The sequence below is a fragment of the Suricata suricatta genome, chromosome 5 (assembly GCF_006229205.1).
Source record: "Suricata suricatta isolate VVHF042 chromosome 5, meerkat_22Aug2017_6uvM2_HiC, whole genome shotgun sequence".
NCBI classification, from domain to species: domain Eukaryota; kingdom Metazoa; phylum Chordata; class Mammalia; order Carnivora; family Herpestidae; genus Suricata; species Suricata suricatta.
The window spans coordinates 31,547,858-31,571,653 of NC_043704.1; the positions used below are offsets into that span (position 1 = coordinate 31,547,858).

Here is a 23,796-nt window from a genome sequence, read left to right on the forward strand (position 1 = left end):
TATTATTATACAAATCACACTCTTCTGTATTTGTGTTTATTTACTTATTTACTTGGGAGTTTCTCCCGATTTTTAATTTGGCTTTCCATCCCCAGTACCAAACAGAATGTCTCATCATTTGTAGTCAGTCAGTGCATTTTGAATGAATAAATGAATGAACCGTATCTTTTCAGGAAAGCAGAGAGACTGATTTGGTCTTTTGGGGGACTGTGTTTTAGCAGCTGGTTAAAATTGTAGGATCTAGATTCCAAAAGCATTTTGCAAAATCACTCATCTACTAAAAAGTTCTTAAAAGCTTAAAAATTCAAGAAAATCTGTAGTTATATACAGATGTTAATTCTACTGAAGAAGTGGATAGAGAGATGAGTGACCATCATATGCTTACAACTATAAAATATATTTTTATTTTTTCATTTGATGTTTGTAATGTGTTATATGTTATTTGAGGACTTCAATCATGTGTATTCTCAGTTATTCCATTTTAAAAATTAATTATATAAGGAAGGGCTTCAAAGCACATATGGGGCTCTAAGATGTTACTAACTAGTTCTATAAGCCAAAGCAATACAAATGAACAAATAAGCTGAATATGTGACTTCTATCATACTCTTAAATGATTTTTACTAAATCTACTTTTTATTTAATGAGATATAATCTAAGTTACTCAATACTTCTGGCTTAGTGTCCATATTGGCACTGAACTTGACTTTCATAGGATTACTAAGAAATGGGAACTTTATTTGATCTTTAAATTTTGCTTAATACATATTATCGTTCTTGGATATTACATATGATAGAGACCAATCTTAAGTCTTCTTTGGTGTAAATAATCTGGTGGTTTCACCTTTTCCCTGAAAAATGGACACTGCCTTTTAACGGTTGTCTCTAAAGTAATTTTGTAACATTGATTTAATCTATCATTCCTATTAGAAAGCATGGAACAAAAATCAATGTATCTGCTGATTCAGTGAAATTGTGTAGAAATAACAAGAAGATTGTAAGAGGCAAGTAATCTCCTGAAAATGCAAGGCAACATAAAACACATTCTCTTCAGATAGATCCATAAATCTGCGTTCTCCATCCTGTTAGACTGAGTCTTCTGTTATCTATAGTTATAGAAGAAAATTTCACTTAGTAGATTTATCCCCACTCTCCCTTGGGGTAAGTGTTGAATGTGTTGAGTTAGGAGGCAGTATAACAGAGCACCAAAAAATAAGTCACTACAAATCTCAGTGAATTAAAAAAAATACTGCTGCTGTTTCTATACCAGCATTCTTGTAAATATGAGTAATTTGTTATATGTTTTAGGCTACCCTACATTTACTCTGTTCTTGGACCTGCTCTTGTGTACCCTTGAAGGGCTGAAAGAATTTTGAGTAAAGACCTTTATTGAATGTCATTTCTTGTTCTAATTCTTTAGAGTTCAAATTTTAGGATGGTTGCCATGTAGAGCAGGTTTTAAAAATTAAAGTTGATTTTAAACTTTTTTTTTTGGTCTTAAGTTTTTTAGCATAAGCAATGATTTAAAGTGTAAACAGATGATGAGAAAAGTCATGGAAAAAAACATGCTAGTTTTCTCTTCAACAGGAATGGATTTTGGTATGTAGAAGATGTCCTTGTGAACATTTCCAGTTAAACTTTCTCCTGTCTTTCACATCTTCTTTCTTTTTACAATTAGCTTCCTTAGGATTTTTACCCCCACCCTCTTATTATATTTTCTATTGGAACTACTCGGGTCTAGGTCTCATTATCTCTGCCTCTCTCATTTCCCTCACCTCCCAACCAGACTTCCTACTTTGTTGGCCAATATACCTCCCTCACAACCCATATTGTATTCCTGAGAGGGTTAAAATTTCCAAAAATTTTGCTTGGCATCAATCCCTCCTTAGCTTAGAAAAAGTCTGAACAAAACCCCCACTTCACCTTCTCAAAGACTTTTTTAGGCTGCGTCCAAATCTATCTTTTTAACCCAATGATGTTTACAAAACCTGGACCCTTCATTTCTGCCGGGTTACACAGTGTACACTAGATGTGCTCTCGCTTCTTTCACTGTGGTCAGTAAGCTCCTCGCTTGGAAAGTGTTCATTTCCCCATTTACCTAAATGCTGCCCTTTCCTCAATGCCCCATGATGTGAACTTTCTGCAAAAAGGCTTTTTTCGTAGTTGCCCTAACAGAAGTGGACCCCCCTGTGCTGTGCTCTGAAAGCATGTCAATCATTGAACTTAGCATGGTCTTAGGTCACGGTTTTACCTTGTTTTTTGATGTTGTCATGATGTTTTGTGTTTCCCATTAGATTGTGGGTTCCTTGAAGGCTGGAAGATATTTTATCTCTATATCTTTAGTGTTCAGTGGGGAAACATAGTAATTGTCTAACTAATGCTTATTTATCTAAATGAAGTGAATTAAGTAGAAACAACTACTTTCATACATGACATTATATCATTAGTTATCATTGTATATAATTCCCAGCTCTTCAATTCTTTGATGTCTTCAACACATTAACTCTTCAATTCTAGAATATAAACACTTTGAGGATAGAGATTATATTTTAAGCCTTTTAGTATCCTTGTGCATAAAACAACATCTTACAAATATTACAGGAATGGCCAATATTTGTGAAAAGACTAATTTCAGAAGAAAGCAACACTTGTATAATGAAGTGATTTTTTTTTACCTTTTTTCAAAACACAAAACCAAATTGGGAAACCATGTTTTTCTTTAAAAAAACATTAGAATATCATTAAAAATATATTTTCTGATGCAAATATATGGGCTATGAAATTATAATGTACAACATTTAGAAAATGTCTACTAATAAGTTTACTTTTTTTTCCTTATAGGTGATAGAGTTTTCTTCTCCTTTCTCCACTGTGTTTCGGAAAATGTTTCACAAAATTAAAAAAAATTAAAAACTGTAGCTTCTGTCTGGCACCAAGCAATCCACCTAGTGCCGGATTTTCCCTTTAATATATTTTTTTGTCAATGGTTGATATTTATATACTTTCTTTCCTTTTAAATTATAGCTCCTCCACAGTTTGTGGTTAGGCCAAGAGATCAGATTGTTGCTCAAGGTCGAACAGTGACATTTCCCTGTGAAACTAAAGGAAATCCACAGCCAGCTGTTTTTTGGCAAAAAGAAGGCAGCCAGGTGAGTGTGAACCTTGACTGCTCTTCTGATCTCTCTGAACTTCTCCTGTCTCTGGTGCTCCTCAAAGTTTACCTGGGTTTTCTTGCTATCAATGATGTATTTATTTTGTTTCTAAGGAGAGAACAATGTTCAAATATAATGTTCTTTATTTTCTAGTGTGACTTGTCCAAAATATTGTCTCTTACAAAGAATAGGTACAGCTCAATGTAACTAAATTATCTGAAAAAGTCTAATAAACACCTATGTAGCTAGTTAAAATCTCTGAACAGAAAAATAATCTTACCTCTTTGCAGTGAGCTGAATTAGGGTTATTAAATGAGTTTGTGTATATATATATATATATATATATATATATATATATGTAGAACATCCCAGGCACTTGTAAAACAGTCAAACAATATTTATCAATCCATCTAGAAACCAGTTTCAATCCCCTTGCACGGATAGATAGCATAGATACCTTTTCTTTATCCATAACGTAGGGATACTTCCATTTAAGAGTGGGAGAAGTGTTTACTTTGATCATCTCTTCTGGGTTCCTTTATAGTGGGGTATATAGCACATTATCTAACAGAAGGAACCAGCACTGTCTGCTCTTTGCTGTGCCCTGCTTTGTTCACTCATGGCCATCTCTGGGTAACACAGCCTTTCCGACTCTGCTCAAAGTCCATTTGATACGCTATTTTTTTTCCACTTATGACTTAGTCCAAACTTAGACAAGCACTCAGCCTCTGGGTTCTCAGGCAATGAATGGCATTTCTAGCTTAAATTAGAAACTGTTCTTTGCCAAAGAACTTATCAGTGCATCCCTAAAGGACCTAGAGATATTCTTATTGTAGACTTTACAGAATCATCTTCAGGGAGGTATACAGTCTTCAGAAAGAGACCTCAGCCTCTGTAATTGTTAGTCCAAATTCTGGAAGAATTCCTGGGGAATGATGAAAACCATAATTAAGAGTCCCAGGAAATCTAAATCCTTTGCCAAAGATGGGAGATGTTTAGACTATATAAAGAAAACCTGTTGATCAGAATTTATGTATGATTATCTGAGTAGAGAAGCATCAAGAAGTTCAACTTAGTCATCATCTTTAAATGTCATGGATTCCTGTACATTTCTGTACTACCCCAAATTAGCAGATTTAGCTAGTCAGTATTGGATAGACAAATTGTTTTTCTCCCTTTTCTCAAGCCCCTTCCTTGTTTGATTCACTTCCCTTATGATTTCTGGGGTGTAAAAGTAGTGATAGAAAGAGGAGATGAAGTGCTGACTGTTGCTTTATCCCACATTAGAATTGTTCCAAGCCTGAGGGGTCTGAGTAGCTCAGTCAGTTGATGGTCTGACTCTTGGTTTTGGCTCAGGTCATGGTTTCATACTTCATGAGTTCAAGCCCCATGACATGCTTGTGCTTGGAATTCTCTCTCTCCCTCTCTCTTTGCCTACCTATCAATAAATAAATAAACTAAAAAAAATTACTTAGTGACTATAAATAGATTTCTACTCACAAAGATTCTTGATTCTTCCCTTAAAAATTGCTTTTTGATGAAAACATCCCAAAGTCTAAGGAGTGTAAAGTAGCATGAAATAGTTATAAACACCTTGAAAAAGGAACAAATTCAAAAGTCATTTTTTCCTTCATGATTGTGCAATCTTTATAACACTATTTAACTTCACTGAAGCTTCTTTTCTTCATCTAATGTGTGAGAATAATATGTTTTACTTTGTATAAATTATGAGAGTTCCATGATTAAGTTGGTTTACTGGTAAAAGTGCTTTGCACATTATGAAGGCCTAACAAGTTGTTAGAAATGAGGAAAATGCAAAACACCTCCCCTGTATCCTGGCTGAAGTGGCAAGTTCATACTTCTGCTCAGGCCAAGGATGCCAGGACCTGAGCTCCTTCACTGTCTGGACACTTCTGCCCTTCACCAAGCCCCAGCGTCACACAGTGTTCGAGAAACCAAGGACTGGTGAACCCTGGAGAGCTGTGGTGGCTCTACAAGATTCTTCCTCCTTCCTGTAACCCCCTCCCCCCACCTTCCCTGGGAGGTGTGGGGTCCATAAAAGTTACTCCCTCAAGTCACTGATAGTAAACATAATGATATGAATATATTATTTATTAATCAATTTTATAAATATAACGATGTAGAGAAATTTGATTGTTGCAAATTTATACTTTAAATCCATGCTTTAAGTCAAATCCCATCATTATATATCTTGTTATTTTATAGATACAGCTGTATCATGTGTAAATATCATACCCTAAAATAGCTTTAGATTGATATAAGATATTGCATCATAATGTTTGGATCAAAACATGATATTTAAATAAACAACTATTTAAATATGCTATATTCTGCTTTCATGTTTTTAAAAAATAATCAAATAGCATTAAAGTATTTCTTTTTCTGTTATTTGACAAAAATGGCATGTAACTGCAGATATATTAATCTCAGAAAGAAAATTTCTGGTTAGGTAATTTGAATTGATTATGATCATAGGTCTAGTTTTCTTACCTTCATCTATCTCCCATGCATCAGAGTGAGAGAGAGAGAGACAGAAAGAGTGAGAGACCATAAAGGAGAACAAAAGTGACTTGCTGGAGCAAATTGTAAAGTTTCAAATTATGAATTGGAATATTAAGAAAAATAAATTGGTCTTACTGTCTCCAGTATCCAATTTTTACAGTGATCTATAGCTCTCCATCAGTAGAGAGAGTTAAGAACCTGGACTTAATGGTCCATATTCCTCAATATGTGCTGATAATGCCAATTAGCGCTAATAGGACACCCAGCCACTTCAAGGCAAGAAGAGCTCTGTAGAATTCCTGGGTTTTGCTTGTAATCCATTTTCTTGTGCCTATGTCACACAAGTAGTGAATAAAGAAGATGGGTTAACCTCAATCATATGCCATTTTCCATGCCAACGAATCATTTAGAAGGTGGACTGATACTACATTGTAGAGGAAGAGATTCCAGAGAGAATTAAGCCCATGTGATGTATTAGTACTATGTAAATTAGTATTCTAATGGCTAATTGCAGGAAAGTGCATACTTTGAGTTATTGTATCATTTTCATGTGGCTTTAAAATTTAGACCCTTCTTTTTTAGCTGGCTTATTTCAGTAATATATTTGGATTCCACAAGAGAATTAGCTTGTTCTCAAATTGTTTCATATGCATGAAAATGTCTAGCCTTATGTAGTAATACAAGTTTTATAGGAGGGCAATAGCATTTTGAAATTATATTCCCGACATGCTTGCAAACATCAGTTCTTTTAGAAAGGGTTTAATAACATGGTAATGTTTATGTAAAGTGGGCTTATAGTGTCATACTCAAATCTAATAAAGTGGACATCCATCATGTGGCAATAAAGAGAAGAGCTTCTAATTAAAGTAGGACATCATTCGTAGGATTAAAGTCATTTAGCGTAATTGAAAAGTGTTAATACCCTATTTTATCCTCTTCCACTGGTATTACTTCAAGGGTAAAAACATTTTAAGGTGAAAATGTATCTTATGCCTTTAATTGAATGTTATTACCTCCTGATTGTAACGTATTGAAACTGTTTAATTACAAACTTGGAAAATTAATTACTATGTCGAGGTACAGATCCCAGAGGGTTATAATGTGCCTTTTTGTAAGTAAATACAACATAAAAATTGATATGTTCTTATTTATAATCCAACCTGGAAACATATCTCAATATGATTTGCTATACCCAAATGTTTTCCTTAATTGAACAATAGTAAAGCAACATGGGTCATCCAAGTTAACATGACTGTTCTCATATAGGAACTTCCTAAATTTTATGACTAGGCTGCATGTGTTTAATGTGAGATATATAATAAAGTAATTTTTCATAAAAATCCATATTCATGAAATTCTCTAAAGGCACATGCACACTTCAGAAACATTAATCATCTTTTTATTTTCAATGATTTCCTTAATCTTGCATAGATGGTATTGTTTAAATCTACCTCCTTTCAAAGGTGTTACTTGGGGCACTTGGGTGGCTTAGTCTGTTAAGGATCTGACCCTTGATTTCAGATTAGGTCATGATCTCACAGTTGGTGGGATCAAGCCCCACATCATTCCCTGTGCTAAGAGTGCAGAGCCTGCTTGGGATTCTTGTTCTCCCTCTCTCTTTGTCCCACTCCCTCTCTGGAAATAAACATTAAAAAAAATGGTTACAATCTGCAGAAATCTTATAGCAGGAGAAGATTTGGCTGTTTGTCTCTGTCAGTTTTGACCATGCACTTTTGCATACCTTTATGAAATTCAGATATGACATCAAGTATTCAAAATGATGAGTGGAAATCTATTTTGCATTCCTTAGTAATGCACAGTTCATAAATCACCTGCATAGTTAAAGTTACATTCCACAGTATCACAATGTCTGATGAGTCATTATTATGCCGATTTTACAGATGAGAAAATCATGATTCAAAGATATTAAGTAACTAGCAGTAAGTCAGGGAGAAAGTAAATGGCTAAGATAAAGATCCAGGGATTTTAGGTGATTATTCCTTCAGACTAGAGCATGTTGACATCTTAGAACACATTATTTTTGCATGATTTGAAAAAAGTTTCCCACTGAAACGCTATGTGGCATTTAATCATTTCAGCTCCATGTTTTTATAATAAATGTATTTTCTTTTTCTAACAATATTCCAATAATCGGAAGAGCCATTGTTAACATAATTGTCCTCCTGAGTGGGAAAAGATATTGATGTGATTGTGTCTCTTCTACAGAACTTGCTTTTCCCAAACCAACCTCAGCAGCCCAACAGTAGATGCTCTGTTTCGCCAACTGGAGACCTCACAATAACCAACATTCAACGCTCGGACGCGGGTTACTATATCTGCCAGGCCCTCACTGTGGCTGGAAGCATTTTAGCAAAAGCTCAACTGGAAGTTACTGATGGTGCGTTATTATTGTTAGATTTGTCTTAGGAAACTAGTAGTTTTTATTTCAAGAGCCATATTAACCAAGTGAAATTTTCTGATTTGCTAAATAGGTAAAATGAATTATCTCATAATAGGTAAATGAATTATCTTACCTTCTAAATTTAACTCTAGGTAAAATAACATTTTTAACAATTTCTATCTCTCCTTGATTTAATACCACTTACTTTCCCAAAGAAGAATATCAAAGATTATCTATTTTATTCTTAAAAATGGAGTGATGCCTGAAATTAAAGAAATGACATCATCCTCCCAGTGTATCGATATGTCATCTGTATATTTTTTAGTCTTATGCTGACATGATTGCTTCTAATAGATATTAATAACTATTTCATGAAAAGAGGAAGAGATATCATCTTTAATGTTATCAGTGGAAACAGATGAATTTTCAGTTAGCTAATCACATTATTACATCCTATGACTTTTTAATTATTTCTTCACTACGTTAAATTAATTAAATGCCTTCCAAACTACTGTTGGATACTAAAATTGTTTTTTATTTGTATATGTATACTATAAATCTTAACTGAAACACCTACATTTATAGTGATAGTTGAAAAAAATGTAGGGATTTTCATAATCAGTTTTTTTCTCCCCTGATTGCTTGTCACAATTGATAGGTAGGTAGTTTTACTTTGTGACCCTGAGTATGAATTTAAGCCCTGTTCTGTGATGACTTAAACTAAAAATTCTCTACGTTTGTCAGGTTTGTGGGGTTTTTATGATGCTGACATCTGAGATTCAAAAGTTTTGGTTTGTGACCTCTTTGAAACTCTTCCTTCTCTACTCATGAAATTTGATGCACTTTTATACAATCAAATTTACATGTAGAATATGGTAATTTAAAATTAATAGAAAGGAAATATTTTTTAATGTCTGTCCATGGTATTGCCTGATTCAGCACTATGTTAGGAATAGGAATAAATGGAACAGACAAACTTGGCTGCAGGAACATTGAATCATTAATGGCTGCACCTGCTGGTGTTGAAGAGATTTACTGGCATGAAACCAAAAGAAGTCAGGTTCAAGGGTAACAGTGCTAAGAAATTCTTAGTTTAGATGGGTAAGATTTTTGATCTTTCATACCTATGTGTTTTTTAAAGAAATGAAAGATAATTATCCATCATTTTAAAGTTCATATATTTTCTACCGTTAGCAAAAATGTCCACGTACCTATACTGGGAAACAAGATATTCTGGCCATAGCCTAAGCTGTTATATATGCATATGTCATATATATATATATTTATATATGTATATATCATATATATGATATTCTAAACATAATGCTGAAGACCTCTACTATAATCTAGCTGCTTATATTATTTTACAAAAGACAGACCCTAAAACATTTTTAAATAAAGAAATTGTTATGGAAAAGGCAAACCATATTTTAGAAAGCAAAACTGATGAATTAGAAGAGCCAACTGATAGGACAGATATTCCAAATCTTGTCTGATGCAATGAAAGAGAAAACTTGTTTTTCTGTGTGTTGGTTGATGACATAATCTCACAGAACAGTAGTTATTCTAGCTTTGTTTCTGAGGTTCAAGTTAAAAGAGTGATAAACAAGTTTAAACCTGATGACTGGAATGACTGTGAACATTTTGTTACACCTGGCCTGAATATTAATTCCTACATTGATTTTTACTTAAGTAAGCAATCACAAAATGAAGATCTTTTTGCAAAAACATTGAATGAAGGTTAGAGAGTTATTGATTTGACAGTAAAGAACTCTAACTTCAAGACATAAACACACACACACACACACACACACACACACACACACGCAATTATTATAAATAACTGTTGCCAAATATTAACTTGCCACATTGACTGATGACTTTAGCTTTTATTCATAGTTTTGAATTTTTCAGATTGGTTAACAGTTTAATGGTACATGAGCTATCATTTTCATTTGGAACATTTTTTGGAGGGTGTGACCAGGGCAATTTAGAGCCAATTGAAATTCCAGTGTAGAATAGAAATGTATGTTGTGTTCAGAGAAACAAGCAAAACATCCATAGTGATGTTTCTATTGCTACATTTTTGCACTTAGACTCCTTTCTGGGACGTATTTTTAACTCAAGTGTTCATATAAGATGAGATTGCTAATGGTGATGAACTGTTCTGTTGAGTGATAATTTTACTGATTATAGATTGAATGAAGATGCTTCAATATACTTGAATTTCAAAATATCCTTTTAGAAGACCTTCTCATTAATTCATTGGCACTGTTCACTTCTTCTTTTCTTCTGCTCTTTATCTCTCAGGAAATGAGAAAATTGTGATGAGAATTCTGAGTAGAGCCAATAGAATCTAAAAGGACTCGAAAGAAGAAATGTATTTATAAATTATATTGACAATAAGTGTCGCACCATGATCTTATATGAATGGTTTATTGAGGACTTATAATTCATAGTTAGAGAAAACCAGGGAGTTGTTCACAGATCACTGGAAACCCTAAATGTTCATTTAACCTCTGACCTCAGTGTCATGGAAACCTGTGGTCATCTCTCAGGCATAGCATCTTTGGAACTGAAAATTCCTTCTGGCCAGGAGATTTTCAATTACTTTAACGATCAAATTCATTAAAAGGACATTGAGCTACTCATTTGAGCAATAAAAAAGAAAGAAACTAATTAGATGTCCTTGGCTATAGCTAATGATTTCAGAGATTAAAAAATAAAAACAGGTCAAAAAAAGTTACCTGAATTCTGTAGAGAGATTTAATTTGAAACAAAGGTAAGAATATTCAAAATTGAATAAATAGATTCTGCTCTGGTAACGCAGACCCAGTTTTCTCATTAAATTTAGAAATTATTCATAATACATTGTGAATTGGCCTTCCCTTTTTGGCCCATAACGAAAATAAATTCCATTGATATTTAGTTTGAATATCTGCAGGTACCACCGCATGAGTCAGTATTGGTGTAATACCATATTTTCACATTATCTGAAGATTATTTTATTTATTTTTAAAGTGAAGAATTTAATCAAGAAAATCAGGAAATACTTGGTTCTAATTTTTATTTGTAAATAATACAAAAACCAAATTTTATTGTTTTCTTAGGTTTTTATAAGGTTTTATAAGGTTTTTGTTCACACACATACACACAGACCTAAGCACACATTTGAATATTTATTTTGAGATGGTAGGGTTAATTTGATTGAAAGTCCTCTGTATCTTGACATGCAATGGCTCTATTTCATGACTTCTACTTTACATTAAAATTGGTTGGCATTCTCATGATAGACTGTAAAAGTGCTGCTTAATTTAATGCTTTCCCCCCAAACTATGAATTCTTATGGTAAAGATGATGCATATAGATTGGGAAATAGCTAATTATGTTAACTATTATTCATGAAAGCTGGTGGACTAAGAAGATTGGAGTATTAATGAGCAAAATGATGTTTTGATTATTATGTACATTTTAACACAAGATGACCTGTTTAAAGACTTTTTCTTCACAGATGCTTAGCAATCATTAAAATCCACTGTTCTTTTTTTTTTTCCTTTCTGCGGAAGTTTTTTGGTTTTGATATAGATATTTTTGGTAGTTATATCATAAATATAATATAAACATACGTGTAAATATTTTGGGTAATCAAAATCTATTCTCAAGTTTATAGAACATTCTCTTAAGAAAGCCTTCCTTGGACATGGACATGGACATGTCAGCCTCATTATGAAGTGTTCCTCTAATGAGTTCTAGATGGAAGTTTTCATCCCACTGACTCCATATTTCCATCACCCATTTAAATCATACTATACATTCTGATATATTTCCTAAATCATTATAAAATACTTCCAAAGGCACTGAAGATACTGCTACAAAATATTTAAAAAAACACTGAACTAGAAGATTATGAAATTGTGTAAATTTTACCCAGATGAACACAGAAATTGATATATAGGCAAACACTTATTTTACATGAAAACCCTATTTTTTCATCCATAGGTATAGTGCAAAGAGATTACTTTTCTTTGCTTAATTCTAAGAAATAGTAAAATCATGTCATCCATGCATTACTGTACTCTAAGTCCCAGTGTCATAGTCTTGGAAATAAAGTGTTTGTACTTAGTGATTTAACATAAACCAAAATATCATAATCCATATAAACACAGCAAGGTGCCTTGAATGATGAAATTATGTATTATACATATATTTATAATAAAAGCAGGAGTAAAAATTTTTATGCCCATATGACACTCATAGACTTTCTTATGCATATAAGAGACAAAATGAACATTTTATGAATATCTGCCATTAGCTCTCCATATTTTAATTTTAATTTTAATATGATTAAGACTTTAAGCAATACTAAAATGTCAGAATTTATTTCATTGTCATACACCATAGAAAATTCAGAGTAAGTTATATATAATGGTATGTCCTCAGTAAATATGATGTATATATAGTATGTATAGATGATAAATACATAATGGATAAAAATACGCTGAATAAATTATAATATGTGTTTAGTATACATCTAATAGTATAATATAACTTCTGAGAAGTTAAAATATCCTGAAAATATCCTTTTCCTTTAGTTTTGACAGATAGACCTCCACCCATAATTCTACAAGGCCCAGCCAACCAAACACTAGCGGTAGATGGTACAGCGTTACTGAAATGTAAAGCTACTGGTGATCCTCTTCCTGTAATTAGCTGGTTAAAGGAGGGATTTACTTTTCTGGGTAGAGATCCAAGAGCAACAATACAAGAACAAGGAACATTGCAGATTAAGAACTTACGGGTAAGTAATGCTTGACTTGTATTTGGATCTTTATTTCAATATAAGTATTGCCCTAGGGGAAATTTGCTTTGTGAACTTAAAATCTCACAGACTAGCTCAGTTGATATACCTTTTGTTGTAGGCCATGTTATACCTTATTTTAGGAATGATGAATTGAAATTAGAAGGAAAGTCCTTATGTTATTAAGTTCATAACAGACCTAGAAACTTTCTATTCTTTCCTCCCAACTCACACTTATCCAAATGATAAAGCTAAAAATCTTAAACACATGAAGTTAATGATAGTAATAGGATATTTATAATTTGAAAGTGTCAAATGCTTCTGGTTTACTCTCATGAGAAAAGGAAGCTTATAAGGAACTGTGGATAAGTTGGCTTGGCTAAACTATTATGTGGAAAAAACTAGAGATAAGACTGAGTACATAAAAGGTAGCTTTGGCTAATTGGTGGAAAATCTTACATTTTTTATTAAGTAGCTGTGGGAAACCTGTGGGAAAAGACAAGTCATTGTTGCCTTTCAACAGAAGATGATGTGCTAGAGAATGACCACTCTTGCCAACTCAACATCTACTTTAGAAGCAACTCAAATGCCTATTTCTGAATATCATATTAGGTATCTAGTGCTATTTAACAATATTAGCAAACATTTAAAGCCTTAAAGCAACATAGATTTACTATCTCAAAGTTTCTGTAAGGTTAGGAGCCTAGGCATGACTTAACCGGGTTTTCTGCTGCTGAGTCTCCCAAAGCGACAGTCAGGTATCAGGGCTGTGGTCTCATTTGAAGATTGACTGGGGATAGAGTTGTTTCTGAGCAACATTATTGGTGGCAGCATTCAGCTTCTTATGGCTACCATACTGATTACATCAGCTTCTTGTTTGCTGTTTACTGAAGGCTGCCTTTAGTTCCTTGCCATACTGATATTCCCATTATGAGCACTTGCTTTCCAAAAGTCATCAAGGTACAGATCCTTCTAGCAAGACAGGCATCACAATCTTACGTAACATAAGATGTGACATCTTATGCATCACAAATGTGACATTCTATCACCCTTTCTATACTATTTTGTCCAGAAGCAAATCAACAGGTCCCACATGGTGAGGAATTGATTATATAAACCAGATGGATGTTATGGTGGGGACCACCCACCCTCTACAAGTTTATTCACTTTATTCAACAAAATGTAGACAGCCTCCCCTCCATGTGGCAATCACTACACTAAAATTGAAGAGCATGCTAGAATAATCAAAAGATTATGAGTGAGATATATAAATAAGGTGTTTGATATAATAGTGGATGAACACAAATTAATTAAAAATTATTTGGTGGAAGAACAATTAGTAGAATCTGGTATCCAAGTAGAGCCAAGATAACAAAAAATGAAAAAACAGTGTTGAATTTTCCCATTAAGAAGCTAGGAGAAGAAGAAAAAATATATCTTGTTACATGTATTTTCAAATGATTACAACATGAATTATTCTCTTAAAATACAAATATATTTACAATCACTTTTTTATTTGATGTTTATCAGTGTATTACACAGACATACCAAAAAGGAAGAAGGGCTTTTTTTGTAGTATGTACATACACAGAAACACATAAACTTTTGTTAATTTGTATATTTGTTAATAACATTAATATATAGTTTTTTCGTTTTAATTTTGAGACCTAAGCATTAATTATTGCTTTAACTAGAAAAACACAGTCAAATTCAGCTAAAAAAATAAATTAGTACAGATTTTAGCCTATCTTTTTATTGGTGGCAAATTAATTATTAACCTTCTTTGAACAAATGGGAGTTATTAAAAAATTGATGCCAACTCTCCTTGAGAAAACACTTCGACCTGTCTTTTGGGCTAAAGGCTGACTTGGGCCATGGAGGTTAATGCATTTTCACTGTACTACTGAATTAAAGGGTGTGCTTGAATAGTCAGGATGCCCAGTAGTGTTTGAAAGAAGCAATTAAAGGTGGGTGCTTGATGATGTCAAACAAACTTTGAGCCCTGTGATAGGCATCTGAGTAGTCTCTCTGAGATGCGAGTTCCTGGGGGCATGTCACCATCCAGCCACCCAAGGAGAAGAGCAGGTGATGGAGTGTGCCAGCACATTCATTTTTTTTTAAAGCACTTGGTTAAAGATAAAGAGAGAAGGATAGAAGAGATATGAAGTATTCATGACCCGAAAAGAAAGTATTTAAAGGAATAAAAATGAATGTAGTTATGATGATGTAATGCAAGAGTGAATGTTAGTAATGATATTTCAGCTTTTTATATTGCTTTTGATAAACTCCAATATGAAAATGTTGTTCTTTTTCTGTGAGATGACTGTCTTTAAAGGGAGCTAAAAATGTCTTTTACAGTACTTGAATATAGTCAAGAGAGGGTTTCTATAGGTCGTATTCCTTCCTTATTTCCTCCCTCCCTCCCTCCCTTTCTTTCTTCTTTCTTTCTTTCTTTCTTTCTTTCTTTCTTTCTTTCTTTCTTTCTTGTACTTAATACAAGATGGGGGCAGGCAGGAGGTGGGGGGGAAGTAATGTGATGAACACTGTTCTCATAGTCCAGCTAATTGGTAACTGAATCTGTATCTTTTGAGAAGTAGAATATTGTAATACTCATTAAAACCTACCTACCACTGCTAATGTCAGACTATGTCTCCACACAATGACAAGGGGATGCAGTTAAGAAGCATTACCTACATACCCTTATCTTAGCATTTGCACATAATAACAAGGGCTACATTTTAGTTCAACAGCTATAACAAAATGCAAATTCTTTACTCTTTCACAGACCGTTATTCAAATGAACAGTGCATTAAAATCCAACCTTGGCTCATTATATTTAGTTTGTGAGTGATGCTTCTTAAATGGAGAGATTTCTAATGACTATAATGCATGCACAGCCCCAATTGAAAGAATGGCTCTTTCTACAATGGCTATTCCCCATCATCCTGCTGTATAATAGAAGACAAATGTAGGAAGATAATATGGTAAAGAACTATGTGCCAGAGCAGTTTGAAACTCAAGTTAAAATACATAATGACATTTAAAATCAATTAAAATGGTGGCCTGGTAGTAACATCCATGCACTGATAATTTTGTGGAAGGGTGAGTCACCAATACATTTCCGTTTTGAACCCAGCAGGTATAGTCCATGAGCTCTCAGATTTCATCAACGATTAAACTCATGCTCATCACACAATTTTAGTCTTATGTCAAGTGAGCTGCCTCATTCCGTTTGATCAAACTGATTACATTATCAACTACTTTAAAAATCTTTTGCCACTCTTCAGGGAATAACAAAAACAGTTTAAGTGATCAATGAAATGGCAGTTTTTAAGTATGCCGTAAAGAGTTATGAATGAGATTTATATGGCTGGTCCATTTCAGCTCTAAATTGCAGTGATTTCATAGACATGGTTTGTTTGGTTTGTAATGTTACAACTTTATTTCATTCTCTGTCACACTACTATAATTTAAATATAAGTGAATACTAATTTAGTTAAGGGGAGAGGTTTAGTTGCTTAGTTTTTTTTCCTATTCTTCACTTGTTCCATGTCTTAAAAAAAAGAAAGTTCAGCCCCCTGTTATTTCAGTGCTTATTTACTCCTGAGTGTACATTTTATCCATTGAAATATAATATATTGGAGATAGGACAGGTTTGCATTTCTAATCTCTGAATACTTATATGATTCTGAAGAGTTCTGTCCTGAGTTGTCCATATGTAACTGTGACACAGTGAAGCCTCATCATAAATTGTAATTATACAAAGATAACGGTGTTACCATTGAGGCAAAAAGGATCAGAGTTTACCAGACAAATAACATTTAATTGTAGAACTATAATTTAAAATATCACTGTATTATTTTTATAATAAAATAAGATTAGCTTATATTATTCATATTATATATGAGTATATAATATATATTATGTCATTCATATTCTATGTGAATATATAATTATATATAATTCATATACATGAATATATTATATTATATTATTATTTATGCACTTCCCAGCAAGTGCATATATCATTGATGCTTTCAGGTATGGGACATTTCCTTTTATCTTTTCTCCATTGGGTTTATTTTAATATTTTATGTGTACATATGATTCATTCTAATGAATAATTTGAATAGCTAAATGATATACCACATTTTAAGAAATTAAATATTACCCTGTTGAGATTGACTAATTACTCTACAAAGTAATTGAAACAGTTGAATTCTCTCCCTTCCTTGCACATTAGATTTCTGATACTGGTACTTATACTTGTGTGGCTACAAGTTCAAGTGGGGAGACTTCCTGGAGTGCTGTGCTGGATGTGACAGGTGAGTCCTTGGGAATCACCTTAACAGAAGAAATCTTGAGCCCCTTTTCACTAAATAACAGTTGAATGAGAGATTAAGATTTTAAATTCATTGAATGTAAAAACTAAGTCATATGCTCCTTTTTAATTTCTCCACGTAACATCACATATATGTAATGTGATATATGGTTAAGGGGAAAGATTAAGTTGCTTTTTGTCCTGGATAAATGTATTTCTTATCACTACCTGAAGAATAAGCAGTTTTAGAGCTTGTGTGAAAGTAAGCATTTAGTAACATGTAGGAAAAGTAAATATTCATTTATATACTTTTGATTCATGAAAATGAATTACTCATTGTCTAGGTCAACTTCTTTAACAGACTATATTCCTGTTTTTAAGTATTATGTGATCATGTGCAATCAGGAATGAAGCGTTTTCTGTTTGTCCTCTACAGAATCTGGAGCAACAATCAGTAAAAATTATGATTTAAGTGACCTGCCAGGGCCACCATCCAAACCACAGGTCACTGATGTTTCTAAGAACAGTGTCACCTTGTCCTGGCAACCAGGTACCCCTGGAGCCTTCCCAGCAAGTGCATATATCATTGAGGCTTTCAGGTATGGGACGCTTCCTTTTTTTTTTTTTTTCTCTCCATTGGGTTTTTGTTTTAGCTCCTATATCCTAAAATCTCATGTGAGCTATCCTGCTGTTTTATCTTAAGAGCATGTTTAACAGTGCACTTTAAGTATTTATCTTTTACATCTGATTTTATTCAAGGATAGAGTCTAGTGTTTTGTTCTTTCATTTATAACCTGATTATAGGATTAAATATGCATTACCCATGCCTAAGCCTGTGGGGATCTGGCTCATGATATAATCATATAGATCTGTTCTTTACTCTGACCATGGTAAAAGTTTAAAATGACAATGTTGTCATTAAACTAGGCAGAAAATAATTTAATTGGGGACAGCCACTTTTTTTAAGTTCTGCAATATTTATTGAGGCATAGAATCCTGGAAATTTGCTTCCTAATAATTAAAGCAGAACTTAAAATCATTCCATTGTTTTTATGCTCTATATTTTAATACATTTCTTGGATATGCCTAAAAAAATGAAAACACTGCAGTTAAGAAATTGATTCCATGCCCTTCTGGCTGCTAAATGGAAGATATGCCCAATTGTTATTTGAGAAAATTATCATCAGTGTAAGGGTATAGACTATAAATTAGCAAATGCCATGATAAAATCACCATGAGATTTTAATAAAATACTTATACAAATGGGAAAATGAAATTTGTATTGTTTCAATGTGCTTTGATTTGCCATTATAAAGATAGTGATAGCCACTGTCATTTTTAAGCCTTAGGACAAAGTATTACTTTCATTTTAGGCTTCCCTAATCTATTTAAGGTAATGATCAATAAATATGTAACATCCAACTTTCAAACTACCATTTTACTATAATTTTCATGAATTGGTATATAAGAACTACTGGAAAGTAAACAGACAGCCCTGAAAAATCACTTTTTCTCCTCATTATGAACAAAAGCAGCATTTGCCTTAGACAAACATTTCCAAATGGGCGTCCCTTCTCTATAACTGGCCGTTAAGGGGTTTCCACACATATTTTCAGAGGTATTTCACCATTTGAAGATGAGAAATCACAGTACTGTGTAATGTACAATTTTATTAAAAATGTGACCAAGGGAAAATATTCCTTACGTGCTTCCTTTCTTCTTTTACAGATATGTAGTTTTAGAAGGCTCTATTATAATATTGCATGTGGAATTGATGCAAAAGAAAACACACCTTGTAACAGGAAAATGTATTGGCATAATTTACTCTGTAGTCCATTTATTCTTTCTGCAGGTTAATTCTTTTCAAGGTATATATATATATACATTTATGAGGACCATATTTATTGTATAAACTTGATGTTGTGATCTTGGCCTCTGTTCCTTTTACAGGTATTCATTTAGTGGGCTGCTGTGCATTAGCATAGGGCTGTCCCATCTCCTGGGCTGAGTTTAATTTTGTTGTGCATGGCACTTCCGTTAGGTGGGCTCGGCTTTGTTGTTGAATAAACCGAAATCATCCAAATGTTTCATTTATTGAGCTTAACACTTCAAGTGTTGTGCGTGTGTGTGTTTAATTTTCAGCCATTAACTTTTGTCATTGATACCCAACTCCATTTCTGATACCTTTATGACTGTTCTTTAAATGAAAGTCCTGTTCACATTTCAGCCAATCAGTGAGCAATAGCTGGCAGACGGTGGCAAACCACGTGAAGACCACACTCTATACAGTGAGAGGACTGCGGCCCAATACGATCTATTTATTCATGGTCAGAGCTATCAACCCCCAAGGTCTGAGTGACCCAAGCCCGATGTCAGATCCTGTGCGCACACAAGGTAATTTCAATAGCTGTAAACATGACTGGTTCTGGAAAGAGACATTAAGCAGATCTCTAAGAACAAAGGGGAACGCATGAAGAAAGATAAATGTGCCTGATCACTTGTTACAGTGATTCATTAGACCCGATCCAGGGAATGAGAAAGGAACTTGCTGTTCACCTTGGTGAGTGTGTCCTCTTCCAGGAATTGTCAGCGTCTGTTTAGTAAAAACTAAACAAAATAATTGAGTCCATTTAGATGGTAAGAGTAAATCACCTAAGTTAGGGCTTTACTGTATTTCAAAGAGAGGAAGTATGTCTCCTTTAGAACCAATTTTGCAATCACAAAATCTGATCTTTAATGGATACAATGCCCTGATAAGGATATTAAAAATACTCCTGTTGTTCAAGAATTCCATTTTTGTAGCGCAGAGGGTCTCGAGGTGGAGGTCCCACAGAAGCAGTATCTTTATCACCTAGGACCGTGCTAGAAAGGCAGACTCTCATGCTCCAGCTCAGAAGCTCCGGGGGGTACAGCCCAGCCGTCCGTTAAGGTGCTCTCGGGGTGATGCTTCTACTAAGTTTGACAAGCACCCCTGCAGTGTCCTTTATCAAACCAGATGGTTAAAGGAGCCATTTGTTTCAGAAAGGAATAAATCAAGTTTTCTTTGTGAGGTATGTGATTCTTTTGGCTAATAAAAAAATATTCAAAGAACAAAATAAATGAGCAAAAGAAAGAAAAAGAGAGAAGGAAGCCAACCGGGAAACAGACTCAACTATAGAGAAGCAACAGATGACTACCAGAGGGGAGGTGGGTGGGGGGGATGGGTAAATAGCTGATGGGGATTCAGGAGTGCACCTGCTGTGATGAGCATCAGGTATTGTATAGGAAGTGTTGAATCACTATACTGTACAACTAAAACTAGTATTACATTGTATGTCAACTAATTGGAATTAAATTAAAACAAAAAGAACCCACCCAGAATATTATAATCTCAAAACCAAAGTTTTTCTTCCAATCTTAGTAGCCTGTCTCTTCAAATTAAGATGTCATGAGGTCTAGGGGTTAATACAGTATGTTGCACTACAATTTCCCTTCCTACTAGTAGATGGAATTAATAAAACAGACATTGTGGCTTTATTATGTGTTACAACCCACTTCCCACAGGGTTCTTGAGAAAGGGTTAATTATTTCTTATTTGTAAAAGGCTTTGAACAAGATATAATTCAAAGTAGTATTTTTATGCAATGAAAAGCACCATAAAGCCATAGAGCCATAAAAATATTATTATAATTACAATGTAGTTCAGTGATAGTAACTAACATGCTATTATAACAGAGAAGGGCGCCTTAAAGGAATCAAGTGAAATAAAGTCACCACGTGATCTTTAACGTTGCTGACATGATGACAGTCAGGGGAGGAGGGAATGCCACTTTGCTATTGTTCTCTAAGCAGTAATGTGATTAATTTTCCATGATGATAAAGGGCCTGTAGGTAAAGAACCTGTCTCTAGAGAAAGAAAAAGTACAACAAGGAATTTGAAGATCTGAAACTGGTTATATTTTACCTTGCTTAGATCCAGTCTCCTTTAGTGTGTCTGAATTTAATGAGTAAATTAAATTATTGAACTCAAAGAGGTATATGGTTTTCACTCAAGAAATTATAGTACAAAAATCATTTTTATTGGGTAGATAGAAATAGTTTTTGCGGGTAGTTGCAGTGGAAGGTGGAAGATAACAGAATGGGTGAGGCTTTTGGTATGATTATACCCGGCCGACCTTCTTGATCATTCAGTAACTCTGCCAGACACTAAATCTTGACTCATAAAATAACTTCTCGGTGAAAAGGTCAAAAAAGATTAATGAAAAGTTGTTTGTGATCTGGCTTGTTCCAGTTGAGAGACTACATAGAGTAAAAGACTTATGTTCTCTTAACAGATATTTAATAGGAAAACTCATGTTTTGTGTCTGAATGTCAGAATCATTTTTTGACATCACACTTTGAGCAGCTTTGCATTTGGCAAAGCACTTCTGTTCAAAGAACACTTTGCTGTATGAGCTCTTATTTTTAAAAACATTAAATATATTTAAAGATATTAACTACCATAGAACGTAGACATTTTTTATTTTAGAAAGACAGAAAATGTTTGTACCATCAACATCACAGGAGACCTTAGGACAGCGAATGTCAATATTATTCAATAATATTAGTAATATGCTTTCTCCTAAATCAAGTATAACCAGTTATGCTATTTATGTTAAGGATGAAAAACACTGGAAATGGAGGGAAAAAAATCAACAAAATGTAGTCCCAATTATTTATGTCCTAGTTTTTTTCATTCATTTTCTAAAATTATTTACAATATACATTTTCTAAATAACAGCAGCAAATATATATCCTGAGTCATGAGGTAAGTTTGTGCTTTACTCAGATTGGTACAGAGGGTTGGAACACAGCAGAAGAGCACTAAGATATTTTATTTTAATCCTATTTTAATTAAAATCCAGTCTGTAAAGGGGTGCCTGGGTGGCTCAGTAGATTAAGCAGTCAACTTCGGCTCAGGTCATGATCTCTCAGTTGGTAAGTTCAAGCCTTCGTCGGGCTCTGTGCTGACAGCTCGCACAGAGCCTGGAGCCTGATTCAGAGTCTGCTCACTCTCTGTCTCTCTGTCTCCCAAAAACAAATAAACATTAAAAAAAATTTAAGAGGTGCCTGGGTGGCTCAATCAGTTAAGCGGCCGACTTCTGCTCAGGTGATGATCTGCCAGTTGGTGAGTTCGAGCCCCGCGTCCGGCTCTGTGCTGACAGCTCAGAGCCTGGATTGTGTCTCCCTCTCTCTCTGACCCTACCCTGCTCATGCTCTGTTTCTCTCTGTCTCAGTAATAAGTAAAACATTAAAGATTTTTTAAAATCAAGTCTGTTAGTTATTGAAATGAATTCTAAATACTAATAAAAGCAACACTTTCCTTATATACTATATGCTAATCCAAATTTATTCAGTCTTCCAAGTCATGATAAGATCCTTGAGAATTTTAGGGGTTTTTTTGAATTTTTTTGAGTATAGTTGACACAATGTTACATTAGTTTCAGGTGCACAACACAGTGAGCCAACATCTCTATACATTGTGCTGTGCTCATCACAAGAATAGCTACCACCTATCACCATACAACACTATTATAATATCATCGACTGTGTTCCCTATGCTCTGGCTTAAAAATAGATATCAATTTATTTTTAAATTCAAGTATAATTAGCACTCAGTATTATATTAGCTTTAGGTATACAATATCATCATTCGATAATTCTATACATTACTCTGCTCATCACAGTATGTGTACTCTTAATCCCCTCACCTAACTCACCCATGTTCCGCTCCCATCTGACAACCACCAGTTCATTCTCTGGTGGTTGTGTACCCTATGCGATGGCTTTTATTCCATGGCTTATTCATTTCATAACTGAAGGCTGTACCTCCCATTCACCTTCACCTGTTTTGCCCCTAACCCTCACCTTCACTATTGATGTCCCAATTTAAGTTTGTGTACCCAATTTAAGTTATGGCTGAGATATGTACTTCAAAATATTTTTGCAAGAGTGTTGCTTTGTGGCCTGTGAAAATAGGAGAAAACAGGATTTATAAATGAATTATTTCAAATTAGACTCCTTCCTTAAAAGATAGTTCCAACTATCTTAGTTAATTTCAGTATGTGTGAAATTCAGTATGGTATCAGTTTGATGAATTGGATGTCTGTAATTTGTCTTCTTTTTTTTCTTAATGGGTACATAGAATATAAACCATTCTATAGAACAGTAGAGTAGGATTACATGAATGGTGAATAGAGTGCCAAACAATGTAAGATTGAGAGCATACCATTCTAAATACTACAAATTAGTTTTCCCTTTCCCTCTCGTAGTCTCTCCCAAAAAGCAACTGAATTCCTTTTTTTATTTGTCAGATATTGAAGTTCTGCTCAAAGTTTATTGCTCTAGGACAGTTTATCAGTACTCTACATTTTTCAATCAGAAGCATTTTTATGAATTTGGGGGGGTTTTCCCCTTCTTCTCTTACGTTGTTAACCTTTTGTGACACAATTCATTTCCCAGGTTCCCCTGATTACTTTCTTTCCATGCTTCCAGTTTCAGTTAGGTCACGGAGTAGGAACACACAGTCTACCAATTGGGACAAGGGATTAAACAAATTCCTAAACAGGAGTTTTCAGATACT

General features: G+C 34.0%; 1 protein-coding gene across 1 annotated transcript in view; it reads left to right on the forward strand.

Annotated features, from left to right (window-relative positions):
* The window catches only part of ROBO2 (roundabout guidance receptor 2), a 591,892-nt gene that overhangs the window by 475,634 nt on the left and 92,462 nt on the right, over positions 1-23,796 (forward strand). The window contains exons 8-13 of the mRNA XM_029939142.1: positions 3,025-3,149; positions 7,902-8,073; positions 12,669-12,874; positions 17,118-17,199; positions 17,632-17,794; positions 19,423-19,589. Coding sequence (XP_029795002.1) covers positions 3,025-3,149; positions 7,902-8,073; positions 12,669-12,874; positions 17,118-17,199; positions 17,632-17,794; positions 19,423-19,589 — 915 coding nt within the window. The remainder of the gene's footprint in view (positions 1-3,024; positions 3,150-7,901; positions 8,074-12,668; positions 12,875-17,117; positions 17,200-17,631; positions 17,795-19,422; positions 19,590-23,796) is intronic.